Source organism: Terrapene carolina, unplaced genomic scaffold (assembly GCF_002925995.2).
Source record: "Terrapene carolina triunguis isolate 2854851 unplaced genomic scaffold, T_m_triunguis-2.0 Scaffold93, whole genome shotgun sequence".
Classification (NCBI taxonomy): Eukaryota; Metazoa; Chordata; order Testudines; family Emydidae; genus Terrapene; species Terrapene triunguis.
In genome coordinates, this window is record NW_020664444.1 from 23581978 (window position 1) to 23606184 (window position 24207).

General features: G+C 43.0%; 1 protein-coding gene across 2 annotated transcripts in view; it reads right to left on the reverse strand.

Annotated features, from left to right (window-relative positions):
* The window catches only part of ATF7IP2 (activating transcription factor 7 interacting protein 2), a 76766-nt gene that overhangs the window by 38248 nt on the left and 14311 nt on the right, over positions 1–24207 (reverse strand). For both annotated transcript variants that reach the window (XM_024194049.2, XM_024194048.2), the window contains exon 2: positions 1658–2570. In XM_024194049.2, the coding sequence (XP_024049817.2) occupies positions 1658–2561 (904 nt within the window). In that variant the 5' untranslated portion in view covers positions 2562–2570. The remainder of the gene's footprint in view (positions 1–1657; positions 2571–24207) is intronic.

Consider the following 24207-nt stretch of genomic DNA (forward strand, 5'->3'; position numbering starts at 1 on the left):
CCCCAGGGGTTCACGAACCCCAGTTTGGGAACCACTGCTATAGAGCATACTGCCTAATAGGTTATTAATTCTGCTCTGTGTAGGTGTCCTCCAACCACCTTACAATTGCTGAAGCACTATCAGACAAATCCCCAAATTTTCCCCCGAAAGCACCCATGCGAACATGGCAAAGCAGTGGGCTAGATGCAGATGTACAAACAAGACTGTGATGACAGAAAAGTTGCTATGTGAATACAAAACTAAACCATGTTATTTGTAACCAGTTAAGAGGACAATGCCCCTAACTGTCCTCTTAACTGATTACAAAAATAAAATAAAATAAAATAAAAAAAATGTTGAAGTGACACTTGTGGAGGTGGCTTTAGTTTTACCTGAAAAATTTCCAAATAAGGATCACATAAACATATTCAGTGGACAATGATAAAGGATTTAATATTGATCGCCATAGGCCTGAGGGAATCTTGAGCACAGTCATTAGTAGTCATTATAGTTGTGAAATAACTGTTAAGCAGTTCTAGGAATTCCATCACAGTTACCTATTCCATACAAGCCCCAGAGATCCAAGCACCAAAGCCAACAGTTTATTAGACTTCTTTATTCAAAAATTCTGCATAGGGCACCCTAACACAATCAGGGTTTAGTCACAATTAGTTGACAATATTTCAACACCATTTATCCTAGTCTATGTGTTCAGCATCATGTCAGCTAACATGGTTGTTAAACATGTTCAGACATGGTAACATTTCACAGTATAGGCCAGGCCTAAGTAGACAGAGTGAACTGGAAATGATATAGTAAAACTGTTTGGTCACGAGAGGCAAAGTGCAGCCTGCAAAGGTTTAAAACAAAAAAGAAATAAAGAAAAGAGGTGCCTATGAAGTTGATTAGGCAAGATCACCTAACAGTTGAGAACATACCAGTTGGATGATTTACTTAAGAAAAAACATCGTAACATTTTGATACATCCTCCTCTTCGCCTTTGTTTCATTCTTTTCCCCTCAGCCCAGTGTATTCACCTTGGATAGGGCAGGCCAACCTCATTGCATTGTTTTTTCCTTCCACTTATTGATGCCTGAGCCTGCTTTTCTCAAACAATTACCTGTCCTATATTAGACAGCCTAGAATAACCGCTTCAGAATGGACTTGCTCATTTTCCTGTGTCTCTTGTTTTCTATTCTCAGTTTTCAGTAACCATTCAGTTCCATTCCTTCTCACCATTATCTATCTTATATTTCTTTTTCCATTTATTCCCGCCTTCCACTTTTCATTACTTAATTCACTCTTTGGTTTGGGAAGAGGGGGGTGGAAGAGAAACCCAATCTCCTTCCTCTACTGCATATCCTAAATCTGTTACATTTCTCCTCCTGTTTCAACACAGTGTATGAACACTTCAATGAAGCAGAGAAAGTGGAAATGCTGCATCTGGACTAGTAGTGCTTAATCTATCCAAGATGCTTCAGCACTGCACACTGGCAGGTCAGACAGACTAAAACAGCCCCAAGAATGGTGAAAGAAGAGAGAATGTGTTTGTTCAAACACACACCCACGACCTAAAGAGTTTTTATAACAAGATTTCTGTAAATTTAAAAGCTAAAATTTAAGAAGTTATCTTGGAAACAGTCAAATTTATAAATCATTAGAAGAAGAGAGTGCTTACCACCAATACTATATCCAGGCGATGTATCCTGCAGCATAACAGCAGCTTCCACGTCTGGTGAAATATTTGGACTACCATTTCCATAGGATGTTTTACTCTCCGAACCATCAGCTATTCTATCTGTCCCAGGCAGTGTGGGGGTAACTGAATTAGTAAGGTTATATTTGTGCTTCACATCATTTGAATCAGGTATCACGTCTACCTTTTTTAATATGGGAATAACCTCTTCTATTGCACTATTTATTTCTGTTGTTGTGTCTATCTTTTCTAAAATAGGAATAATCTTGTTAGTTCTTTTTTCATCCCCAGAATCACTGTTAACTGGATCGTTTAAACAAGCACTCTCTTTTAACTGGTCAACAGGTAGGTTATTTGGTTTTGAATACAAATGCACTTCAACTGGCTTGGAGGATGGTGAATTTAGTTCATTTTCATACCATTTATGCAGTATATCTTGTAAACACCCAGCATTTAGAAACTGTTTTGCATCAGAGTTTTTGTTACAAGATTTCTCATGGGGAGGCTCTTGGGATTCTTCTTGACAGTTTTGATCAAAATTTTTGTCATAAGAACATTGTTTTACTTCTTCATTTACTTTTGAGTTAACACTGAACCCTTGTATTGAGGCTGTTAATTTTTGAGGTAACATGTCACTTTTTTCAGGGAACGTATCTGTTTTTGATTCAGTTAGTGAGCTTCCTTTTACAGAATCATTACTTCTGCAGTTTATGTCCACCGTATTTAACTGAACATGGTGATCCTCAGTATGCAAGCCGTTTAGAATCTTTCCTTGTCCTGAAATATTCTTTGTTTTATTCAGCATTTCCACTTGTTTTCGACTACTTGGAGTCATTGTTTTTCTTGCTCTCAAAGGCTTGTGGATGATTGTATTTGAACTCTCCATCTTTCATGCCTTAAAATAAGAAAAAAAAAATTAAAAACAAGAATCAATCCTCTATCCAATGTCAACCTGAAGCCACTGGAAGACTTCTGGCAGTTCCAGCAATAAGCACAATAGCCACCTCTACAGTACTGTTCATATTTGGCACAAAGGAACTACCTCACAGCTTTTTCAACATGTAAGTGAAATGAGAAGCTGGATGAAAAGCAGCAGGCTATACTTAAACCCAGGTAAGTCCATAGTGATGCTAGTAGGAAAAGAGAAGTACTTTGAAGAACGGGACTCTCTGCAATATCCCCCATTATGAAGGCCATCTGCCCCCAGATTTTTAAATCAGTCCATAAGCTAGGATTTCTTTTGTACTCTTCAATGCTACTGGATGTCCAAACAGCAGCGTTGGCAAAGTATATTTCCTTCCATCTGTAAGTGGTTGGGAATTTTTATCCCATCCTACTGGATGCAGCCATGGCTATGTTGATCCATATAGTCAGAACCTCCAGGCTTAAATACTTGGTACATGCCCTCCAACACAGACCTCTCTGAACAAGCTCCTATGCTTCAATCTCTAAACTGGCTGCCCACAGAATATAGTCTAGTTCAAAGTCTCTGACCTGATATTCAAACCCATCCACAAAATTGGCCCTAGCTATCCAAAATATCACTTCTCCCTCCATGACTATGGACCTCCCAGGACAGCTACATTTCCCTGGAGCAATGAAACTGTGAGCCTCATGAGCTTGAGACACAGAATTTCATGGGAATATGACTTTTCTAGACAATGGATTTCAATTCCACAGATTACAGCCACCACAGGTGTCATTTCATTTTATGAATGAAACAACTACATTTCTTATATTCACTTTCCTTCAATAAGTTTTTCACTCTTTCCTTCATCACACTCGCTTGCATACAAACCTAAAAATCCTTTAAAATAACTACTTTTCTCCTATGATTGGAAAGGAAAAAAAAAGACGTACATATAGAATCATAGAAGAAATGAGTAGGCTCTTAGGATCAATTTCTAAAAACTTTTATTCTGAAAACAGAGTACATAATTTGTTATATTACACACACACACACACACACACACACACTTCAAACCCAGGTTTAAATCAATATCTTTAAACATTTTCAAAATCATAAATTATGTACTCTGTTTTCAGAATAAAAGTTTTTAGAAATTGATCCTAAGAGCCTACTCATTTCTTCTATGATTTTTGGTTGGGAAAAAAGTTCTCAGACCTCCCACAACAAACGTGTACAAAGTCAGTAATTGACTTTTGTTATACAGAGCAGCTACAAAACATAGCAGTCCCCACGTTAAAAGAAAAGCTCAGTTTCCCTGTCCTATGCAACCAATAAGGCAATACCTGCCTCCAAACCTAAAAAGTCCTATGCTGATGACACACACCTTATCACCAACATCCACTTTTCTTCATGTCACTGAAAACATGCTAGCCAAGTCTGCTGAAAATTAACAATTAGCTACTTAGACCACAGGCTGAGATGATCTTGATCATAATATGGAGTGAAGTTTAGAGTCATACTGAGCTCAATTCCATTGTCCCTATTCTGTTGGTCTACAGCAGACTGGGAAAAATCCAGAGTTTTGGATTGATTAGATGTGCCAAACACTACCAAGAAAAGAATTAAGGCACTAGAGGTTTAGATCCATACACCAGTACAATAATTGTGGCTTGAGGGGGAAAAAAAAGAAAAGAAAAAAAAGCCAGTCTGCTCTGTGATACAGTGACTATTTTTAGTACAAAAAACAATGCAGCACTCTCACTGACAAATCTGCAAGTGTATTTCAGACCAAAGAGAAACAGCCACTACTGGAGGTAGAGGACAGTGACAGCAGTCATGACGTTGATCATGTTATCAAAGATCAATAGATTTTAAATCTGTAAAAAAAAAAAAAAAAAAATTACTTAGTAATTAAAGAGACCTCAGATAACTTGGCTTAACTGAGTTTATTAAACAATTGTTAGTCAGCAAATAACAAAGATATACGTTTCCAAGATGTATAGAACTGAGCATGCAGCCAATGACTGTTTGACTCTGATGCTGCCTGCTTGTTATAAGCATATTAAGCTGTAAGTAAATACTAGAGTTGTTCAGTTTCATTCTCATTATTTCCTCTTTTTTCCATACAGACGTCTCTTATTTTTGGTATATTTATGGTTTTCAGTTACATAATCAAACATCTGTTATTTACTTATATCTTATGTCTTTTTGGCAGGTACATCATATGTTGCTAACTTAAGGATTTGTTACTACATCACTAGAAGTATTAACAATTCTTGCAAAGGTTCCATCTTTCTGGTAATTCTAACAAGCTAATATTTTTCTTCTTCTTAGAATAACTGCAAAGCATTATGGAGTCTGTCTCACAGACAACCTACAAGACTTTCACATCAGGTTTATAGGTCAACAGTATCAGCCTTGTCACTTTAAATTTATTTATGGTGATACTTATTTAATTATGAGCAAAGAAGCTATAAGTAAGGCATCCATGAGTAAATTTCTAACTTATATTATTAAAGTCATATAAAGGTAGCAAATAAAGCATCATAGGACAACAATTAAGAGGAGCAATCATGGGATACGAACTATTTGCAAAAAGTTGTTGGTTCAATTTAGATTACTGATCAGCAAGACATCAAACCCAATTGAGCTTAGTTATCAGTCAGACAGACCAGCACAAACAGAAAGGTAAAAGTTAATACATCACCAACCTCGGGAACAGGTTGCAGCTTCACTTCTGTTCCAGCTTTTTCTCTCTCTAAGCAGGGTTTTTGTACCGGCTTTTTTACAGTATTTTACTTGCCATACTTACATTATCAATTCCTACACTGTCAAATTTGAAGGTAATATTTCCTATTTGCCAGCAAGATGATCCATGTCCACAGCACATTTCCATTTTATACATGATACAAAAGCTCATTTGTGAGTAATTTTCCATGAGCTCTCTTAGCATAACTACACAAAGCTTTTGGGAGTCTGGTTCAAGTTTGGTACCTACCTTAGTTCCTTCAATTATGTTGTTTACTACAAATCAGACTTATTTCTTTCTTGTGGTTTTGTTTAGTTTCATAATTTGTTATTCAGGTCACTCACCGGTTTGCCAGATCTTGTTGCAGATCTTGGTGAGTACATCTATTACTATTTCTCCTCCGAATTTCATTAGTTCGGCTGGGATATTGTCAATACCTGTAGCCTTTCCGTTCTTGAGTGATTTCACAGCTGTCTCCACTTCTTCAAGCATTATTGGAAAGTCATCCTCCTCTGTTGAATCTGGGTTGTCTAGGACACAGGATCTCCATTTGTCTGGTGGTTGTATAGATCAGAGCAGTAATTTGTCCATCTATTGATGTCCTTTTCTTCTGTGAGACTGTTCCATTCTTTGTCTTGAATTGCGTTAGCTTTGGTCCATCTCTCCTTTGTCAGATCTTTTACAATCTGGAAGGCTCATTTACTATCTTTATTATTGACACTCTTCAATTTTAGAGCATTGTTTTTCGATCCATATCTTTTTGGCCAACTTCATTCCTTTCTTGATTTTTCCGCCAATTACTCTGTATTTATCAGCTCCCTCCGTGCTGTTCTTATCTCTCTTGAGTTCTCTTCTAATGTCACACATTTGTAGTATTTCATTTGTGACCCAAGTTTTTGTCTTCTTACGGTGTTTCCCAAGGATATCCATTGCTGCCTCTTTCATTACAGCGTTAAAATTGTTGGTCATTGTTTCTACGACTTCCTCTAGAGCAAGCAGCGGAGCAAATTTTCCGCCAATCATTGCTTGGAATGACTCCGCAATGCTGCGGTCTCTAAGTCTTTCTAAGTCAAACTTGATTCTGGTGAACTTTGGCCTGACGATTTTCTTTAGACGCAGCCAAAAGTTTAGCATTACAAGGTCGTGATCATTTCCAATATCAGCACCGGCGAAGTTCCTTGTTTTGCACCATGATGTAGTCAATCTGACTGTGATGTAAACCATCAGGTGCATGCCACGTTGATCGTCTGGATGCTTTATGTGCTCCTATTGTGTTTGTAAGAACCAGATTGTTAGAGCTGGCAAACTCCAAAAGTCTCAGTCCTCTCTCATTGGTTACTACATTACAGAAAGGGCCTCAATAACCTCGCCAATCTGCCTGTGCGTCAGTACTCACTTTAGCATTCGAATCTCCCTGTACAATCAGGATATCTTTCTTGTGTACCTTATCAATGTCTTGGAGCGTTTTTGCTTTTTCAAAAGCAGTCTGTCTGTGTAGACTTCCTGTCATGTCTAAAAGTGCAGTTTACACAGTTTCCTGTCTGAACCACAAAAACCAGAGGAAGTCCTCACTGATGTGAGGGGCTTGCTTAAAGCTATATTACCAATTGTATTCATGCTTATGAATATGTAAGGAATGAGTGAGATAGTGTGAGTGTAAGAAATCAATTGCAAGGCTTGAACCGAAATATTATCATGTAAGGATGATCAAGATGTGCATGGGACTGTATACAAACCTACGTCAGTAGCGGCCAGAGAGAGATGTAATCCACGACAGCAAGAACTCAGGACCGGACCAGAAGCAGTAGAGCCCTCCCACAGACCTGAAGGGGCTTCGGGGACTCTCGTTGCCTAGCGGTTCAATCTCTAGGAAGCTAGAACCTGGCCAGTCTCAGTCACCTAAGATTAAAAGCAACATCCTCACCTGCAGCCTGTCACCTGTACGCATGGAATGTGTGTGAGAGTATAACTGTGCAAATAAGGAAAGCAAGCAATAAATCAGCCCTCAGTACTGCTTTAATTCAACCTCTGTTTGTGATTCCAGGGAACTGGCAACAATATCTGCCTAAACGGTGTAGCCATTCACAATATCATGATTTTGAGGTTTCATCTGCAGTATACAGTGTGTGTCCAGAGTAAGCGGACAAAAGATAAACATTAGCAAATGGAAAATGAATGTAAGAATTTAAAAGCTTGTTCAGCCCTTTCAGTTATCACATTACCTGTCCTTGGGACTAGCCAAGGAATGAGTCCACGCAAAAGGTGAACTTGAGGAGCACTGAGATTTGTTTATTGGTGTGAGCTGAGCTTGTCTAATACAGCTATTACTCTCACACATATCACATTTATGCTGGCCGGCTGCAGGTGCGGGCGTAGATGGATTTAGATTTCGCAGGTGGCTGAGGCTGACCAGGCAACAGCTGACCAGAGATCGGCCGCAATCCGTGGGAGGGCTCTACTGCTTTCAGTCCGGTCCCGAGTTTAGCGTGCTGTTACATTTCCTTATTGGTACCCCTGACCTGGCCGCCCATCTCGAGGTTTATACCTTCACCAAGATAATACCATCGTTCCATAAAAGGTGATATTTGCCTCTTTGTTTTGCCATTGGCTGTTACTCACACTATCTCACTCATTCCTTACATTAATTGATTACATATTCATAGGCATGAATACAATTGATTATATAGAGCAATGCAGCTTTAAGCAAGCATCTAACATCACTGGGAACTTTCCGCTGCTTGTAACGGCATAACAGGAAACTGCGCAGACTATACTCGAAAGAGCAAATTGGGAGGGAGGGGCACGTCCAGCTACAGAGGATGGAGAATCTCTTATCTACTAATCTGGTTTCTTCAAGCCCCTTTAATTCGACAAGCATGAAGTCCCCTCACCAGCAGTGGGAGACACGTTTAAAAAGAAGGCTTTTTAATGCTACTCCAGGGGACTGGTTATCAATAATCCTTGACTGGAACTTGACAAGAAATAGCAATGTAACCCTTCTACTGATTGTCATTAGCAGGAATAAGGGCCAGGTAAATAAAATACTTGGCTTGAGCCCCAACTTAAAAACCTTATTCTTTCCCAGGCATTAGGAACTTAAATTTAACCCCATCACCTTTGCCCTTTGCAGCTATTTCTTCCTGCTCACAAGGACTCAGGAGTCCCTGGGAATATAAAACCACAAATATTTCTTTGTTGGGGGGGGGGGGAAGTATTTAAATAGTTAGCCAATTTCACGTATTTCCTCGAATGTCTTGTACTCATGTTAAAAGCTTTATTTCAAAAGTTGAACTGTTGTAGCTTTTGTTCTTTTTATGTGCAGAATATGTCAAAAACAAGATATGCTGTCTTCTGTTGAGGCTTGCCAAATATGAACTGTGTGCTAGTTAGTTACCACACATGTGTCTACGGTCTACTGATATCTGAAATGTTATGTACAAAACCTAAATAAGAAAAGGTGTGTAAGGGTAATATAAATATGAGCAAAACGGAGCTCAAAATTTGGAACAGAGTGAAGATATCATCACTGCAAGATTGTTCTCCAGATGGGTAATTTATTAATTTTGCCGATCTAACTTTCATTAATAAACTAATTAATTCTGGTTATCTGACATCTTATCAATAACCAAAAGCTTACAACTTAAAAATAAAATTAGCAAAACCCAAATAGTATATGAAGGGGTATCGCTGACCCAGTTATTAGTTGCCTGGCTTATTGAGGCAGCTCTGGAGTTTCTAATAATACTGTTAAACCAAACAACTCACTACAGCCTTACCTTAGATCAGGGGTCGGCAACATTTGGCACGCGGCTCGCCAGGGTGAGCACCCTGGCGAGCCGAGTGCCGAACGTTGCCGACCCCGCCTTAGATCTTAGTTCCTCTTTGCTGTTCACACATTGGGCACGTTACCCCGGATTTTCTTAACACGAAAGTATGGTACCTTATATTTTCCTATCTCCAGGTGGATTCAGGAAATAAATCAATGGGGACACAGCTCTTCTGTCTGATAAATGATTGGTGCAAAACAAGAGTGCTTTCACCCAAAAATCTTTTTTATTGAGTCTAAAGCACACATCTAAAATAGCAATAGTCTAGAGAAACCCAGATATAGCAACCCAAAGTCCAAGATGCTATTGAATGGTCAGTGGCAGGTTTTTGGTGGCCAGCCTTCCTCCTAGCTGCTGGGGAGTTGGATGTCAGCCTCCTAGCTCAGAAAAAAGCTCTCCGAACTTCTCCAAAATTACTGATTCTGACTAATCTTTTTATAGGTTGCTCAAAACAAAGCTAATAACTCATAGTAACCCCTTGCTAACAATTTTCCTAACATCAGCAAGCAACTCCTAATCATAAAATCAGTAAAAACTCAGAATCAGGAACACCCAGATCCAAGATCAGCCATCCACGCTTCCACCCATTCTCATGATTCTTCCAATTTTACTTTCCATCCTTATCAGCAAAACTGCAGCTATTTCATATGCTTATATAAACCTCAAGTTATTTCTACCTACGTGGTATTCTCGCTTCCAGTTAGTGGTGGCTGAGTGCACAAAATGGCTGTGGTATTGTCAAATCAATTTCTCTTGCAACAGGCAGTCCAGTTCCTTCACTGATTATGGTCACTCACTAGGTATAGTATTGCTTACCAGGTGATGCCAGCTCATTCAGTAGCTTCCGTGGTCGTCTTCTGCCAAATATTTTTTTTTTTTTGGCCTTCCTTGTTTTCTTTTTCTTTCCTTGAGTAACCAATTTAATGATTGCTTAGCATGTCTCCCATGTTCCATACAGTGTACATGTCCTGAGCACCTGAGCCTGCTTTCTTTAATAATATTCTCTAACATGTCCTGCTCTGTCATCTTCCTTACTCTCATGTTATTTTGTTGTCTTTCCAGGAAATGTGTTGTATCTTTTTCAGCCATCTGTGATGGACAGTCTCCAATCTCTTTTTTTGTTAGCCATGGTCATCGACAAAGTGTCTACTCTGTACAGTAGCATGCTCAAGGATATCGCATGGTGTAATCTGACCTTTAGTTTGGTGTGGAAACCTCTGTTTGACCAGATGTTGTTCATCCTTCCAAAAGTGGTTTTTCCTTTTCTTAATCTTGTATGAATATCTTTATTGCAGCCACCTTCAAATGCCATCACACCCACAGAAAGCTCTGCTATCTTTGTGATTTCTTTTCCATGCATGTACCCCTTTACATCTGTTGTCCAGTTTCTTATCTTAACTGTGGTTTTCTCTGCATATCCTGTTAGTCCAATTTTTGCTGCTTCCTGTTCTACCTCTGATGTAAGGGCAGTCATTCCTAGCGCAGGAGTGTGGCTGGGGTAAAACACTGAGAGGAAGATGTCCTGGCTCATGTGGAGGTGTGAGATAACCTTAGGGAGAAAGGCTGGGTGAGGTCTGAGGTGGACCTTGTCCTTATGAAAAACTGTGTAAGGGGGCTCAGACATGAGGGCCCTGAGCTCCAACACCCTGCTTGCTGAAGTTATTGCCACGAGGAATGAGACCTTGTACAAGAGATGGAGCGGGAGCACATCGCCATTGGTTCAAATGGAGGGCCCGTAAGTCTGGAGAGGACCAGATTAAGGTCCCAGGCCGGGACAGGCTGACCCGCTTGCGGGAAGAGCCTGTCTAGGCCTTTGAGGAAGCGACTGACCAAAGGGTTTGCAAAGACCGAAAATCCATCGGCACCCAGATGGAGGATGGAGAGGGCAGCTAATTGGACCCTTATTGATGACAGGGACAGGCCTTGTTTTAGGTGAAGGAGGTAGTCCAGTATGAACGGTATGGGGGGGTGAGCAACGGCGACTGACTGCATTGCTCCACCCAGATGGAGAACCTTTTCCACTTGGCAAGGTACGTTTCCCTGGTGGAGGGCTTCCTACTGCCAAGGAGGACTTGCCTAACTTGATCGGAGCAGGACAGCTCCACGGTCTTTAGCCATGGAGCATCCAGGCCGTGAGGTGGGGCAACTCTAGGTTCGGGTGCCGCAGTCGGCCATGGTCCTGGCATGATCAGGTCTGGGACCAAAGGTAGGGTGAGTGGTGCTGCCACGGACATTTCCAGGAGAGACGTGAACCAGTGCTGGTGCCGCCACGCCAGCGCTATCAGCATGACTCGGTCCCGGTACCTGTGGATTTTGAGAAGCACCTTGTGGACCAGCGGTATTGGTGGGAATGTGTAGAGCAGGCCCCCTCCCCCCCCAGGAGAAGGAAGACATCCGCGATGAACCCCGGGCTGTGATTCATGAAGGAGCAGAACAGTTGACATTTTCTGTTGCTGTGAGTGGCGAACAGGTCTATCTGGGAAGAGCCCCAGAGATGGAAGATTGAGCTCGCTATGTCCAGCCAGAGGGACCACTTGTGGCCGTGAAAGGTCCGGCTGAGACTTTCCACCAGCTCGTTCTGCACTCCTGGGAGGTACAACGCCTGCGGGTGTATCAAGTGCTCTACACAGAAGTCCCACAGCGCGAGGGCTTCCCGGCACAGGGGAGAGAAGCGTGCACCCCCCGCCCCCCATTTGGTGATATAGAACATTGCCGAGGTGTTGTCCGTGAGGACTGAAACACATCTGCCTGCTATGTGGGTTTTGAAAACCTGGCACGCCAGGCACACCGCTCTCAGCTCTCTGACATTGATATGCAAAGCAAGGTCCGCCTGAGACCAGAGACCTTGAGTCCTGAGGTCTCCTAGATGAGCTCCCCAGCCCGGATCCAAGGCATCTGTCACCAATGAGAGAGATGGCTGATGGCTGGCAAAAGGCACTCCCACACAATCCACTTGTGGGCCGAGCCACCACAGAAGGGAGTTCAACACCGGGTGGGGCAGGGTTATGATGCTGTCCAGAGCGTCCCGGGCTGGCCGATACACCGACACCAGCCGAGACTGGAGTGGGCAAAGTCTGAGTCTGGCATGCTGCACTACGTAGGTGCACGCAGCCATGTGCCCCAGCAGTTTCAGGCAGTTTCTTGCTATGGCCGTGGGGAACTGAGGCCCCATATAATGTCTCCCAGTGAGTGAAACCTGGTTTCCGGGAGGTACGCCCCTGGCTTGAGTTGAGTCTTGGACTGCTTCTATGAACCCTATCCTCTGCACCGGGGACAGAGTGGATTTGGCCTCATTGAGGAGACGACCTAGTTTGAGGAAGGTCCTTCTTATGAAGTCGACCTGATCCTCCACTTAGGCTCTGGAGTGGCCCTTGATCAGCCAGTCGTCAAAGCAAGGGAAAACCTGTATCTGGCGCTTGTGCAGAAACGCCGCGACGACTGCCATGCATTTGGTGAACACTCGAGGAGCTGCCGACAGTCCGAAAGGGAGGATGGCAAACTGTCAGTGGCCGCTCCTCACAAATTTGAGGTAGCGTCTGTGATGTGGAACTATTGCAATGTGGAAATATGCGTCCTTCAAGTCGAGGGCAGCGTACCAGTCTCCCGGATCCAATGAGGGGATAATGGAGGTTAGCGAGACCAAGCAGAACTTGAGTCTCTTTACAAACTTGTTGAACAGCCACAGGTCCAGGATGGGTCTGACGTCCCCCTTGGCCTTCGGTATTAGGAAATACCGGGAGTAGAACCTCTTCCCCCTTAGTTCCTGAGGAACCTCCTCCACTGTCCCCACCGAGAGGAGGGACTGCACTTCTTGAATTAGAAGTTGCTCGTGAGAGGGGTCCCTGAAGAGGGACGGGGAAGGGGAGGGAGCACAGAATTGGATGGAATATCCCCTCTCTACCGTGCTGAGCACCCAGCAGTCTGAAGTAATTCAGGACCAGGCACGGTAGAAAGGGAGTAGAGAGGACTAGAAGGTAAGAGGGGAAGGATCCAAAGTCTGTACTGGTGAGCCATCCTCAACCACACCTTCAAAAGGATGGCCTAGGCCTGGGCGGAGACTTGGGCTGGCCAGAGTTTTGCCCCGAGGACGGATATTGTCTCCTCCTACCACTCCTGCTCCACCTACGAGGAGCGTCCTCGTGGTTCTGCAGCTGGTAAGGCCAAGGGGCAGGCTGAGGCCTAAAATGCCTGTGCTGGGTAGCCGGTGTGTGGAGCCCCAGAGAGCGGAGAGTAGCCTAGAGTCCTTCAAACTGTGAAGTCTCTTATCAGTTTTTTTTCCAGAGAAGAGGGAGGACCCCTTGAAAGGGAGGTCCTGTATGGTCTGCTGGACCTCGTGGGGCAATCCAGAGACCTGCAGCCAGGAGCCTTGCCTCATCACCACTCCTGTGGCCAGAGTGTGCGAGGCTGCATCCGCCACATCTAAAGCCACTTGCAAAGAGGCCCATGAGAGTCTTGAGGCAGGAGCTCTGCAAACTTAGCTATCGCCGAGCAGGTGTTATGTCCGTAGTGGCTTACAATGGCCTGCTGATTGGCTATGCGGAGCTGCAGGCCCCCGGTCGAATAGACCTTCCTGCCAAATAGTTCCAGCTTTTTGGCGTCCCTGTTTTTAGGGGTGGAGCCTTGGAACCCCTGCCGCTCTCTCTGATTGGCCACATCGACCACCAAAGAGTCTGGGGGATGGGGTGGGTATAAAGGTGTTTGTACCCCTTAGACGTAGGAAATAGCGCCGTTCGGTCTTCTTGGCCGTAGGGGTCAGAGAAGCGGGGGTCCGCCACAGATTTTTGGACATGTCTATTACTGTCTTAATCAGTAGCAGAGCAACCCTCGATAGGACGGAGGGAGCGAGGATGTCCACAATAGGGTCCAAGTCCTCCTCCACCTCCTCGGCCTGTATCCCCAGGCTTTGAGCAGCCCACCTCAATAGCTGCTGGAGAACATGATTGTCCTTGAGAGCTGGGGCCATCGATGTACCCGCGACCGCTTCATCAGGCGAGCACAAGGATGAAAGGACCGGCAACAGACCCTGCTCACTACCCTCAGCTCCCTCAGCACATGGTACTTGAGCTGCGGTGCCGGTACTGATGGGGGATTCAGCACTGCAGCCGATACCGGGGCTGATAAGTCTGGCGGTGCTGAGCCCAACAGCACTGGTGGGGTCGAAGCTGGAGCCCTCAGCAGCATCGTTGCCTGAAGAGATGGTGCCGGAGCTGGTTGGGCCAGCGGAGCCGCTCCCTCGGACGACGGTGCTGGTGCTGTCTGTGGCATGAAGGATGCCGAAGACACCAACGCAGTCCTGGACTGCGGACCGTGGACTAGACCCTGGCTCTGGTGGTAAGTCCAGGGTGTCCAAAAGGGCCATTGAGCAAACGGCTGCCACTGCTGCGGCCATGGTGCCGGGTATGGCTGGTGACTCCGTCATGACTTGGACCTCCTGCTCCACTATCTGCTGGAGTGATAAGAGTCCGCCTCCGACGTCTCAGAGTAGGAGGACCACTGCTCACCAGCAAAGCCGGTGAACAGTGCGGCCCTTCTATCTGTGCGGGCGGTGCCGGAGATGGAGAGCAGTGGGCCATCATGGCTGGTTTGTCCCTGGAGTGGAACAGGGGACGGATGGTCACCGGCGACTTCTCCTTCCTCTGGGGGGAGGATGGCACCAGGAGGCGCATCAGGTCTGTGGCCGCCTCGAACACGTCCGGCGTTGACGGGAGCTGTATGTCCCTCTGGTGACCGAGGAGGGTTAGGACCCAACTGGACCCCGGCCGGGGCAGGAGTCGACGAGACCACGGGAGGCTTCAGGGAGGAGGCAGTCTGTCTCGATACACTCGTGGACGCCACAGACCCCTTAGGTTTCGAATGAGGTGAACGACCCCTCTCCAGCCTCCTCCTCTTTACCAGCACCAGGGATTGAGAGCGGTGCCATGCTGAGGCCGACTTCTTATGGCCCAAGCCGTAGCAGTGCTGGGGGGCCTTAAGAGTCCTTAGTTGGTGCCGTTTCGGGCGCCATTGGCGCTGGAGCACTGCGCACCGACGAGGATGTGCTCGGTGCCGGTTCGGCTGGTCCTGGGTCGGAGTGTGGCCTCAACGCCGCCTCCACTAAGAGAAGTTTTAGCCTCTGTTCCCCGTCTTTGAGGGTTCTCGGACGGAAATCCTTGCAGATACGGCACTTTTCCTTCTGGTGACTCTCACCAAGGCACCGCAAGCAGGAAAAGTGAGGATCACTCTTGGGCATAAACTTGCCACAGTCCTCGCAGAGCTTAAACCCTGGAGACCCAGGCATACCCCAGGAGGAGAAATGTTGTTGATGGGGGGGGGACCCCTCCCCCCCAACCAACTAACTACAACTATAAAGAACAACTATTAACTAACTGAGAAACTATATACATGGTATGCTATCAGACACTGTTAAAGTGTTGCTACAGGAGTGAGCGAAGTTCCAGCTAGCTGTCACAGGCGGTAAGAAGGAACTGAGGGGGTGGAGGGTCAGTAGGGCCCTATATTGGGCGCCATGACGGCGCCACTCCAGGGGGCACCCAAGCCGACACTATGGATGCTGCTAAGGGAAAATCTTCCGGCTGGCATGCATGCGGCGCACACACACCTGGTTGGAATGGACATGAACAACCACTCGAAGAAGAACCATGTTTATCTTGCCTGCATCTCTTCTTTGTCTTTTTGTCCATATATTGCATATGCCTCTAACACTTCTGCCCGCGTCTTGCACTGTTCCTTTTTTACCTTCAGTGCTGCCCGTTCATCGACCACTGCCTATGTTCCAGATGTAATCCAAGCATCTTTCTTCTGCACTCTTCAGAGGACCACTACTTCCTCTGCTGTCTCCATACATTTTTCTTCCAGTTTGGTCCTCTGTCTTCCACACTTTTATCAGCCTGGTCCTGTAAAACACTGGAACAGTTGCTAAGTGCAATCTGATCTGCATTTCTTTGATTCTGAACTTATCTACAGCTATAACACTAAAAAATAATGATCTGAGCCAACATTGCTTCTCTGATGACTGAGACACCCCACAAAAAAGATTCCATCTCTTAGATATACACCCAGTTGCATTCACTGGTGATGTCCTTGTGAGACTGTAAAACCTCTTGCTGGAAGAAACTGCCTCTTATCTTTAGAGTGTTTGTACCACAGAGATTCATGAGCCATTATCAATTCAGATGCCTTCCACTGCTGAGCCTATCACTTTTTCCCAGTCAACAGAGTTGTTGCCAATTTGTGCACTGAAGTCACCAATCATCAATTTGATGTCATGTTTAGGCATGTCATCCAATACATTCTATGAGCAGGTGCAGCAAGTATCCTTTTCAGTGTCATCTACTGTGTTTGTTGGTGCATAGACAAGGATTATTGTATATTTGAAAGGCCTTATTTGCAGCTGGCTGGTACTATTTGGTCATTCACTGGCTCCCAAGTCAACATGGTCTTCACTGTAATGTTATACAGAATAATTCCTATACCTATTTTGTGCATTCCTCCTCATCAATAAGATTATAGTGCCATCAGACACCATCTTGCTACCCTCTGACCTTTTCATTTCATGGATGCAAAGTATCAGATGATATTTTTTCAATTCTCATGTAACATGTGCCAGTTTTCCATATATTCCACGTCCCTATTCTTGTTACAGACTTGGTCTTCGGGATTTGATGTCTCAAGATCTCAGCTTTCATTGAGATGTGACTACTTGGGTTTTGAGCTCTATCTGCACCTACTCCCCTCAACTTTTGGTTTAACTGAACTGTTTCTGGTGCAGTAAGATTTTACATGAGTGGGTAGCTAACCCAGCTGCAGAACCCTCCTCTTTTATCTGGGCTTGGGTCTGGCATTGTTGCTAATCATGGCAGCTCTTTAAAAAGTAAAATACAAATCATCCCAATTCACAAAATACAGAATGGGATGTTATCGAAAGACTGACAACAAAATAGTAGGTAAAAAACCTACAGCAGAATTTTATCTGTATATTGTTAATATACACATTTATAATTTGCACACAAATTAACTTTTCCCTTCATTTCTCTAATATTCAGTAGAAGTCTCTGTGAGGTCTCAAACTATTAACAGTTTACTATCTTCAAAATAATGTGCTTAAATTTACTTGTATATTACAAAATATCAAAATTAAATTGTGCCATGACTGCCAAATTACTGAATTTTGTGAACAAGGAAGTAAACAAACATGTTTGTTTTCTACGGTTTTCCAGTCAAAGTGCATTAAGAAGATTTTACTATGCCATTCTCTGAACCAGCCCGGACACTGAAAACACCAACAGTACTCAGATACACAGAACTGGTACCCCCCCAAAAGGCTAGTAGTATTAATGAAGCACAATACAGAGGACTGGCTGGCCAAAACTGAAATCCCTGTCAAATCTGTAACAATGTAAAATGATATAAGAGAATGTCCAAAGGGCTGCCTTTATAATTTCATAGAAGTTGGGCATCCTTTTCTCAACCCAAGTTGTGGAGAATGCACTTGAGGAACAATCATCAATGGAAGTCTTTTTTAGTCCATGCAACATAAATTTTTAATGCAGTCTTATACCAAAAGACACGGAAGTCTCAGAAGCTGTCTATTCCTTGCATCCAACTGTGACGTTCTCTCTTGTGTTATCTGGACCTGTGATCTGCCATGTCACTCCAATCCTCGACTCTGGGAGCCAGTCTTACCCTGCTCTGCTGTGAGAACCCCCACTCCTGGGCTGTTGATGCACAGCCTCTGGAATGTAAACTGCTCCTAACTACTTGCAACCAAATGATACTAGCCAATATCTCCTGTCCCAGACACAACGCTAGGAACCTGCATCTTTGTAGTATCCAGTTATGACCTCTGGACGCTGCAAACTTATATAAGTTTGTCAATTTAAAAAAGAAATTGATATGTCCCAGGCTTGTTATTCCAAGGGGAGTCACTGACACACTTCAAACTACACACACAGCTTCAGGTAGAACAAAAACAAATTTTTAACTACAAAGATAGATTTTAAGTGATTATAAATCAAAACATAACATGTCAGATTTGGTCAAATGAAATAAAAGCAAAATGCATTCTAAGCTGATCTTAACACTTTAGATGCCCTTACAAACTTAGATGCTTCTCAACACAGGCTGGCTGGTTGCTCTTCAGCCAGGCTCTCCCCTTTGATCAGCGCTTCAGTCGCTTGGTGTGGTTTCTGTAGGTGTAGGTGGAAGAGAGAGGAAGAGCATGGCAAATGTCTCTTCCTTTTATCATATACTTTCCTCCCTCTTGGCTCCCCCCCCCCACCCCTTTAGAGTCAGGTGAGCATTACTGAGTCTCTCCAAGCAAGGTTGAGCAATTCCCCAGGTGAGTCATTGCATTGTAGTTCCCTTGCTGGACAATGGCTGTTGATGGGTTGTTTGACACCCCATCCAGGCATTGGTTACTTTCCTTGCTGTTGCCTCTGGGGAGCCAATATCTGGCTGATTCCCCCAACTTACAGCATGTTTCAGTGACAACCGTATTACTCAATTCTCATAACTTCATACGCATTAATGATATACCTATATGAGTAGAGAAATGACTTTCAGCAGATCATACCCTTTCCCCGATACCTTACAAGGCATACTTTATACACAAGATCACGATTATATGAAAATGAGGAATATGGGGATTACAGCACGCTCCCCTAAGGTATAGAATGTCACACCAACCCTAAGAAAATCAGGGCAACTATCCTGTAATGCTTTACAGAAAGGAGAGGTAGCGTGTTTAGCAGATATGCACAGAGCAGCAATAAGTGGGGCAATACATTCTGGATGTCCTACCAAAGAGGACTAGTAGGAAAGTCAACTTGCCTATCTGGTTATGTAGGCAGAAGTAGGAGCATCATTTACGCCTCAAAGTAAGTGTGATGACCAAGTTACTAGCTAACAACCATGTGACAGCCTAGGACATTTGCAAAGTGGACAGGCAATTTTCTAAAGTTAATGCATATTAGCCAGGTGGGTGGCCATAGACTGTGTTAGTTGACAACAAATTATTAACTGGTTACAAACCCTAAAGGAATGAGGTGCTCAACTCCCACTTACTTTCAATGGGGTTTGGACACCTAAAGCCCACAGGCTACTCTGAAAATCCCAGCCTAAGAAATTGTATTATCCAGAAGACATTCCTCTGCATTTTGCTGTGACAAAAGTAACCACATAAGAGGAATGTGGGGGAGAGGAAGGAAATATTATTCTAGCTCATGCCATTTTAATTCATGACGTAGTATAAATAGGTTATACCACCTATAAGCAAATCTAGATCATTGCTAGACTAAACAGTCATTTTTCAACATATTAGACAGCAAGTTAAGTTTCAAGGAAGAATAAAGATCCATAGATTCCAAGGATCACCTACTCTGATCTTCTGTATAACACTGGCCAGAGAACTTTCCAAAAATAATTCCTAGAGTAGATATTTTTAAAAAAGCGTCCAATATTGATTTAAAAATGGTCAGTGATGGAGAATCAACCACCACTCTTGGTAAACTGTTCCAATGGTTAATTACCCTTGTTACCCTGAAAATGGATGTAGGGTCCCCATAGAATATAACTAAATCTGTTCTCATTAGGTATGGGTCTCCAGGGTGGCTAACGAAATACTTGGAAGACATGGATATAACTTTCCGATAAACGACTGACACAAACAGTATTCTTTCCACAACAAGGCACCTTTTTATTGGTGTAAACATCAATCCCTGACACAATAATAACCAAAAAACAAATCCCTTAAAATAAATTAAAGAGCACCCCAAATTACAACAACATACAGTTGAGATTATCCTAGGTAGCTGCATCTCACTTCAGATAGCCAATCTTTCACAGGTCACTGAGAGCAGTTCTTATATGTTCTTTAAGGCTTATATATGTAAATTCTTCCCACAATTAACACACATTCATACAACTTTATTAATGCCCTCACACACACATACACACTAACACTATACTATAACTATGACTTTAACTTCGTCTGACAGACTTACTCCATTTACTGACTATGCTGCAATGTCTCCCCTGTGCTCGCGTTCGCTCTGTGCTACTGCACACTCTCCAATTAGTGGTGAAGCTGAGTTGGCAACGTTCTGTGCAGGTGATCAGTCTCCACAGGACGTTGATGGCAGCAGTTCTTCTCTCTCCTCAGCTCTCTGCTCAACTTCTGTGACAGGTCAAGACTCCCTCTGCTGCTGTTTTTCCAAGAGTATTCTCTTCTTAACTGTCAGCTATCAACTGACACACTGACCTTTATACCATTTCTCAATTCTATTTTTAGACACATGATATCATCCTACTTGTTTACCTTATTGTGCTGTCAGTTCTATTTTTTAGCCTGCCACTGTTATTTACCTCACAGTGCCATGATCTACTGAATCACTGGTTGTTTCACACCTTTTCCCTCACGAATTTGGCTTTCCTGCCAATTCTGTATTTAGTGCTCTGTGACCTGCAGCTTCCATCTACTAATGGAATGACTCTTGCTTATTTAAAATGGAAACCAAGGATCTAGGGATTTTAAAATGGAGTTTCCCAGGTATCGCCCTCACTGTCAATAATTTACGACTGATTTCCAGTCTGAATTCGTCTAGCTTCAACTTCCAGCCATTTGATTGTGATATAAGAATAGAAAAACTGAAGGTGTACTATGACTCACTGAGAGGGTGCTGTATTTTCTCATGGCTTTCTCATATCAATTCAACAGGTCACACACACAGAGAGATCTAAAGAGAATGTTCCTCCTTGAAGGGGAATAAGAGTCAGATAATGTGGCTTCTATTTCCTAGTCTGCCAATTACTTGCTACTTAGACTTGGAAGTCTAGATTAGTGACTTTATCTAATGTGTCCATGTTAGCATTATGAATATTTGAAATTAGGGCTGTCAAGCGATTAAAAAAATTAATTGCGATTAATCGCACTGTTAAACAACAATAGAATACCATTAATTTAAATATTTTGGATGTTTTCTACTTTTTCAAATATATGGATTTCAATTACAACACAGAATACGAAGTATACAGTGCTCACTTTTTATTTATTTTTGATTACAAGTGTTTGCACTGTAAAAAGACAAGAGCAATAGTATTTTTCAATTCACCTAGGTACTGTAATGCAATCTCTTTATCATGAAAGTTGAACTTACAAATATAGAATTATGTACAAAAATACTGCATTCAAAAATATAAAAAATGTAAAATTTTAGAGCTTGCAAGTCCACTCAGTCCTACTTCTTGTTCAGCCAATCGCGCAGACAAACAAGTTTGTTTACATTTGCAGGAGATAATTCTGCCCCCTTCTTGTTTACAATGTCACCTGAAAGTGAGAACAGATGTTCTCATGGCACTGTTAGCTGGCGTCGAAAGATAATTACGTGCCAGATGAGCATGCTTCAAACACTATTCCAGGGGACATGCATCCATGTTGATGACGGGTTCTGCTCGAAAACCATCCAAAGCAGTGCGGACCGATGCATGTTCATTTTCATTATCTGAGTCAGATGCCACCAGCAGAAGGTTGATTTTCTTTTTTGGTGGGTCGGGTTCTATAGTTTGGAAGGCACTTCAGATTCTTAAATCTTGGGTAGAGTGCTGCAGCTATCTTTAGAAAACTCACATTGGTACCTTCTTTGCGTTTTGTGAAATCTGCAGTGAAAGTGTTCTTAAAATGAACAACATGTGCTGGGTCATCATCCGAGACTGCTATAACATGAAATATATGGCAGAATGGGGGTAAAACAGAGCAGGTGACATACAATTTTCCCCCAAGGAGTTCAGTCACAAATTTAATTAACGCATTTTTTTTTAAACGAGCGTCATCAGCATGGAAGCACGTCCGTTGGAATGGTGGCCGAAGCATGAAAGGACATACAAATGTTTAGCATATCTGGCACGTAAATACCTTGCAATGCTGGCTACAAAAGTGCCATGCAAATGCCTGTTCTCACTTTCTGGTGACATTCTATATAAGAAGCAGGCAGCATTATCTCCTGTAAATGTAAACAAACTTGTTTGTCTTAGCGATTGGCTGAACAAGAAGTAGGACTGAAGTTTTACATTGTTGTGTTTTTGAGTGCAGTTATGTAACAAACAAACAAAATCTAGATTTGTAAGTTGCACTTTCAGGACAAACAGGTTGCACTACAGTACTTGTATGAGATGAACTGAAAAATACTATTTCTTCTGTTTATCATTTTTACAGTGCAAATATCTGTAAACAAAATATACACTGTTTTCAATTACAACACAGAATACAAGATATATATGAAAATGTAGAAAAACATCCAAAATATTTAATAAATTTCAGTGGGTAGTCTCTTGTTTAACAGTGCGATTAAAACTGCGATTAAGCGTGATTAATTTTTTTGAGTTAATCGTGTGAGTTATCTGTATTAATCAACAGCCCTACTTGAAATTGATATTAACATGGGAAACCACCAAACTCCAATGTAACCATAAATTCCTTTGTTAAATCCAATTGCTCTAAACATGCCCCCAAAGCCTAAATAATAAGCAATTTACTACATTCAAACAGTAATAAAACGTTTATAAGCATTTGATCACGATACTTATAAACAGCCTAAACCTAGGGCTGCTTATATCCATATTGGTTGGCTCCCAAACAGTCAGGTAGGTATTAGCAATGAACCCTTTAAGAATTTACTTTTTATACCCTTTAACAAATGATGTCATTGCCAATTACTGGCTTCAACTAAAAACCAATGTGAGACAAATAACCTTTATTTCTAATCTTAATCCAGATAAGATATACAACCTCCTTTCTTCCCAAGGTCTTTCCTCCCTATCTCTTCCCCTCCTTTTTGCTGACCAACAGAACAGTAGGAAAGTTTGTGCTTGTTTCTTTTAAGACAGTTTTTATTTGTCTTGTTACTGCAGCTCTGTATTTTAGTAGTTACTTTTTGAACCAACATCTTCCCACACTGCAAGTAATACTACTTATTATTCTCTCGGCTTTCTTTTACTTGCTGATTGGGGCCTTTTCCTTACAAGCCACAAACAATAAGCAGACATTATTTTCTTAACCAAATTTAAGATAACTTTAGTTCTTTTAATTTCATAACTATCCTTAGAGTCAGTTTCTCCATCTGTTAGGATATGGAATAATAATATCTAGTCACTTCAGAAGAGTTTGTAAAGTACAGAGATCGGGGAGATGAAAGGCACTACAGGAATGAAAAGTATTTTTAAGAGTGGAAACCAATGTACACCTGTTCTTACATAAACATTTGTTATGGTGATTGCATGGCAATTATTAAAACATTTCACAGGCTCTTTTGGAATAGGCTTACATGAGACGTTTTGTTATCTAACACTCCAAATTGTAGTCTAATCAACTTCAAGTGCTACACCTGCTGCCGAGCCCCTGTCAATTTTAGTCATTTGAAAACCACATTTTTAATTTCCTCATTCTGTGGAAATCCTATGCATGCATGTTGACACATCTGTTAACTAACCAACTATCTATGGCAGTGCTGCTCAAAGTCAGGCCGCCGCTTGTTCAGGGAAAGCCCCTGGCGGTCCAGACCAGTTTGTTTTCTTGCCGTGTCCGCAGGTTCGGCCGATCGCGGCTCCCACCGGCCACAGTTTGCTGCTCCAGGCCAATGGGGGCTGCAGGAAGCGGCGCGGGCTGAGGGATGTACTGGCCGCCCTTCCCGCAGCCCCCATTGGCCTGGAGCGGCGAACCACGGCCAGTGGGAGCCGTGATCGGCTGAACCTGCGGACACGGCAGGTAAACAAACCGGCCCGGACCACTGGGGCTTTCCCTGAACAAACAGCGGACCGGCTTTGAAAAGCACTGATCTATGGGGATGGGGAGGGAAATCATTGAAACTAAGTATACATAAAGTACTGTCAAAAGCAAAAATACCAAAATAAAATATAAAATAAAAATTCTCCTCTAATCTTAGGTGCTACCTTTAATATTAAATTACTCCTGGGGGAATTCTGCACCATTGCACATACGCAGAATTTATGTCCCCCGCAAAAGCAGTGATGCGACCCTCCCCAGCAGTATGTTTTG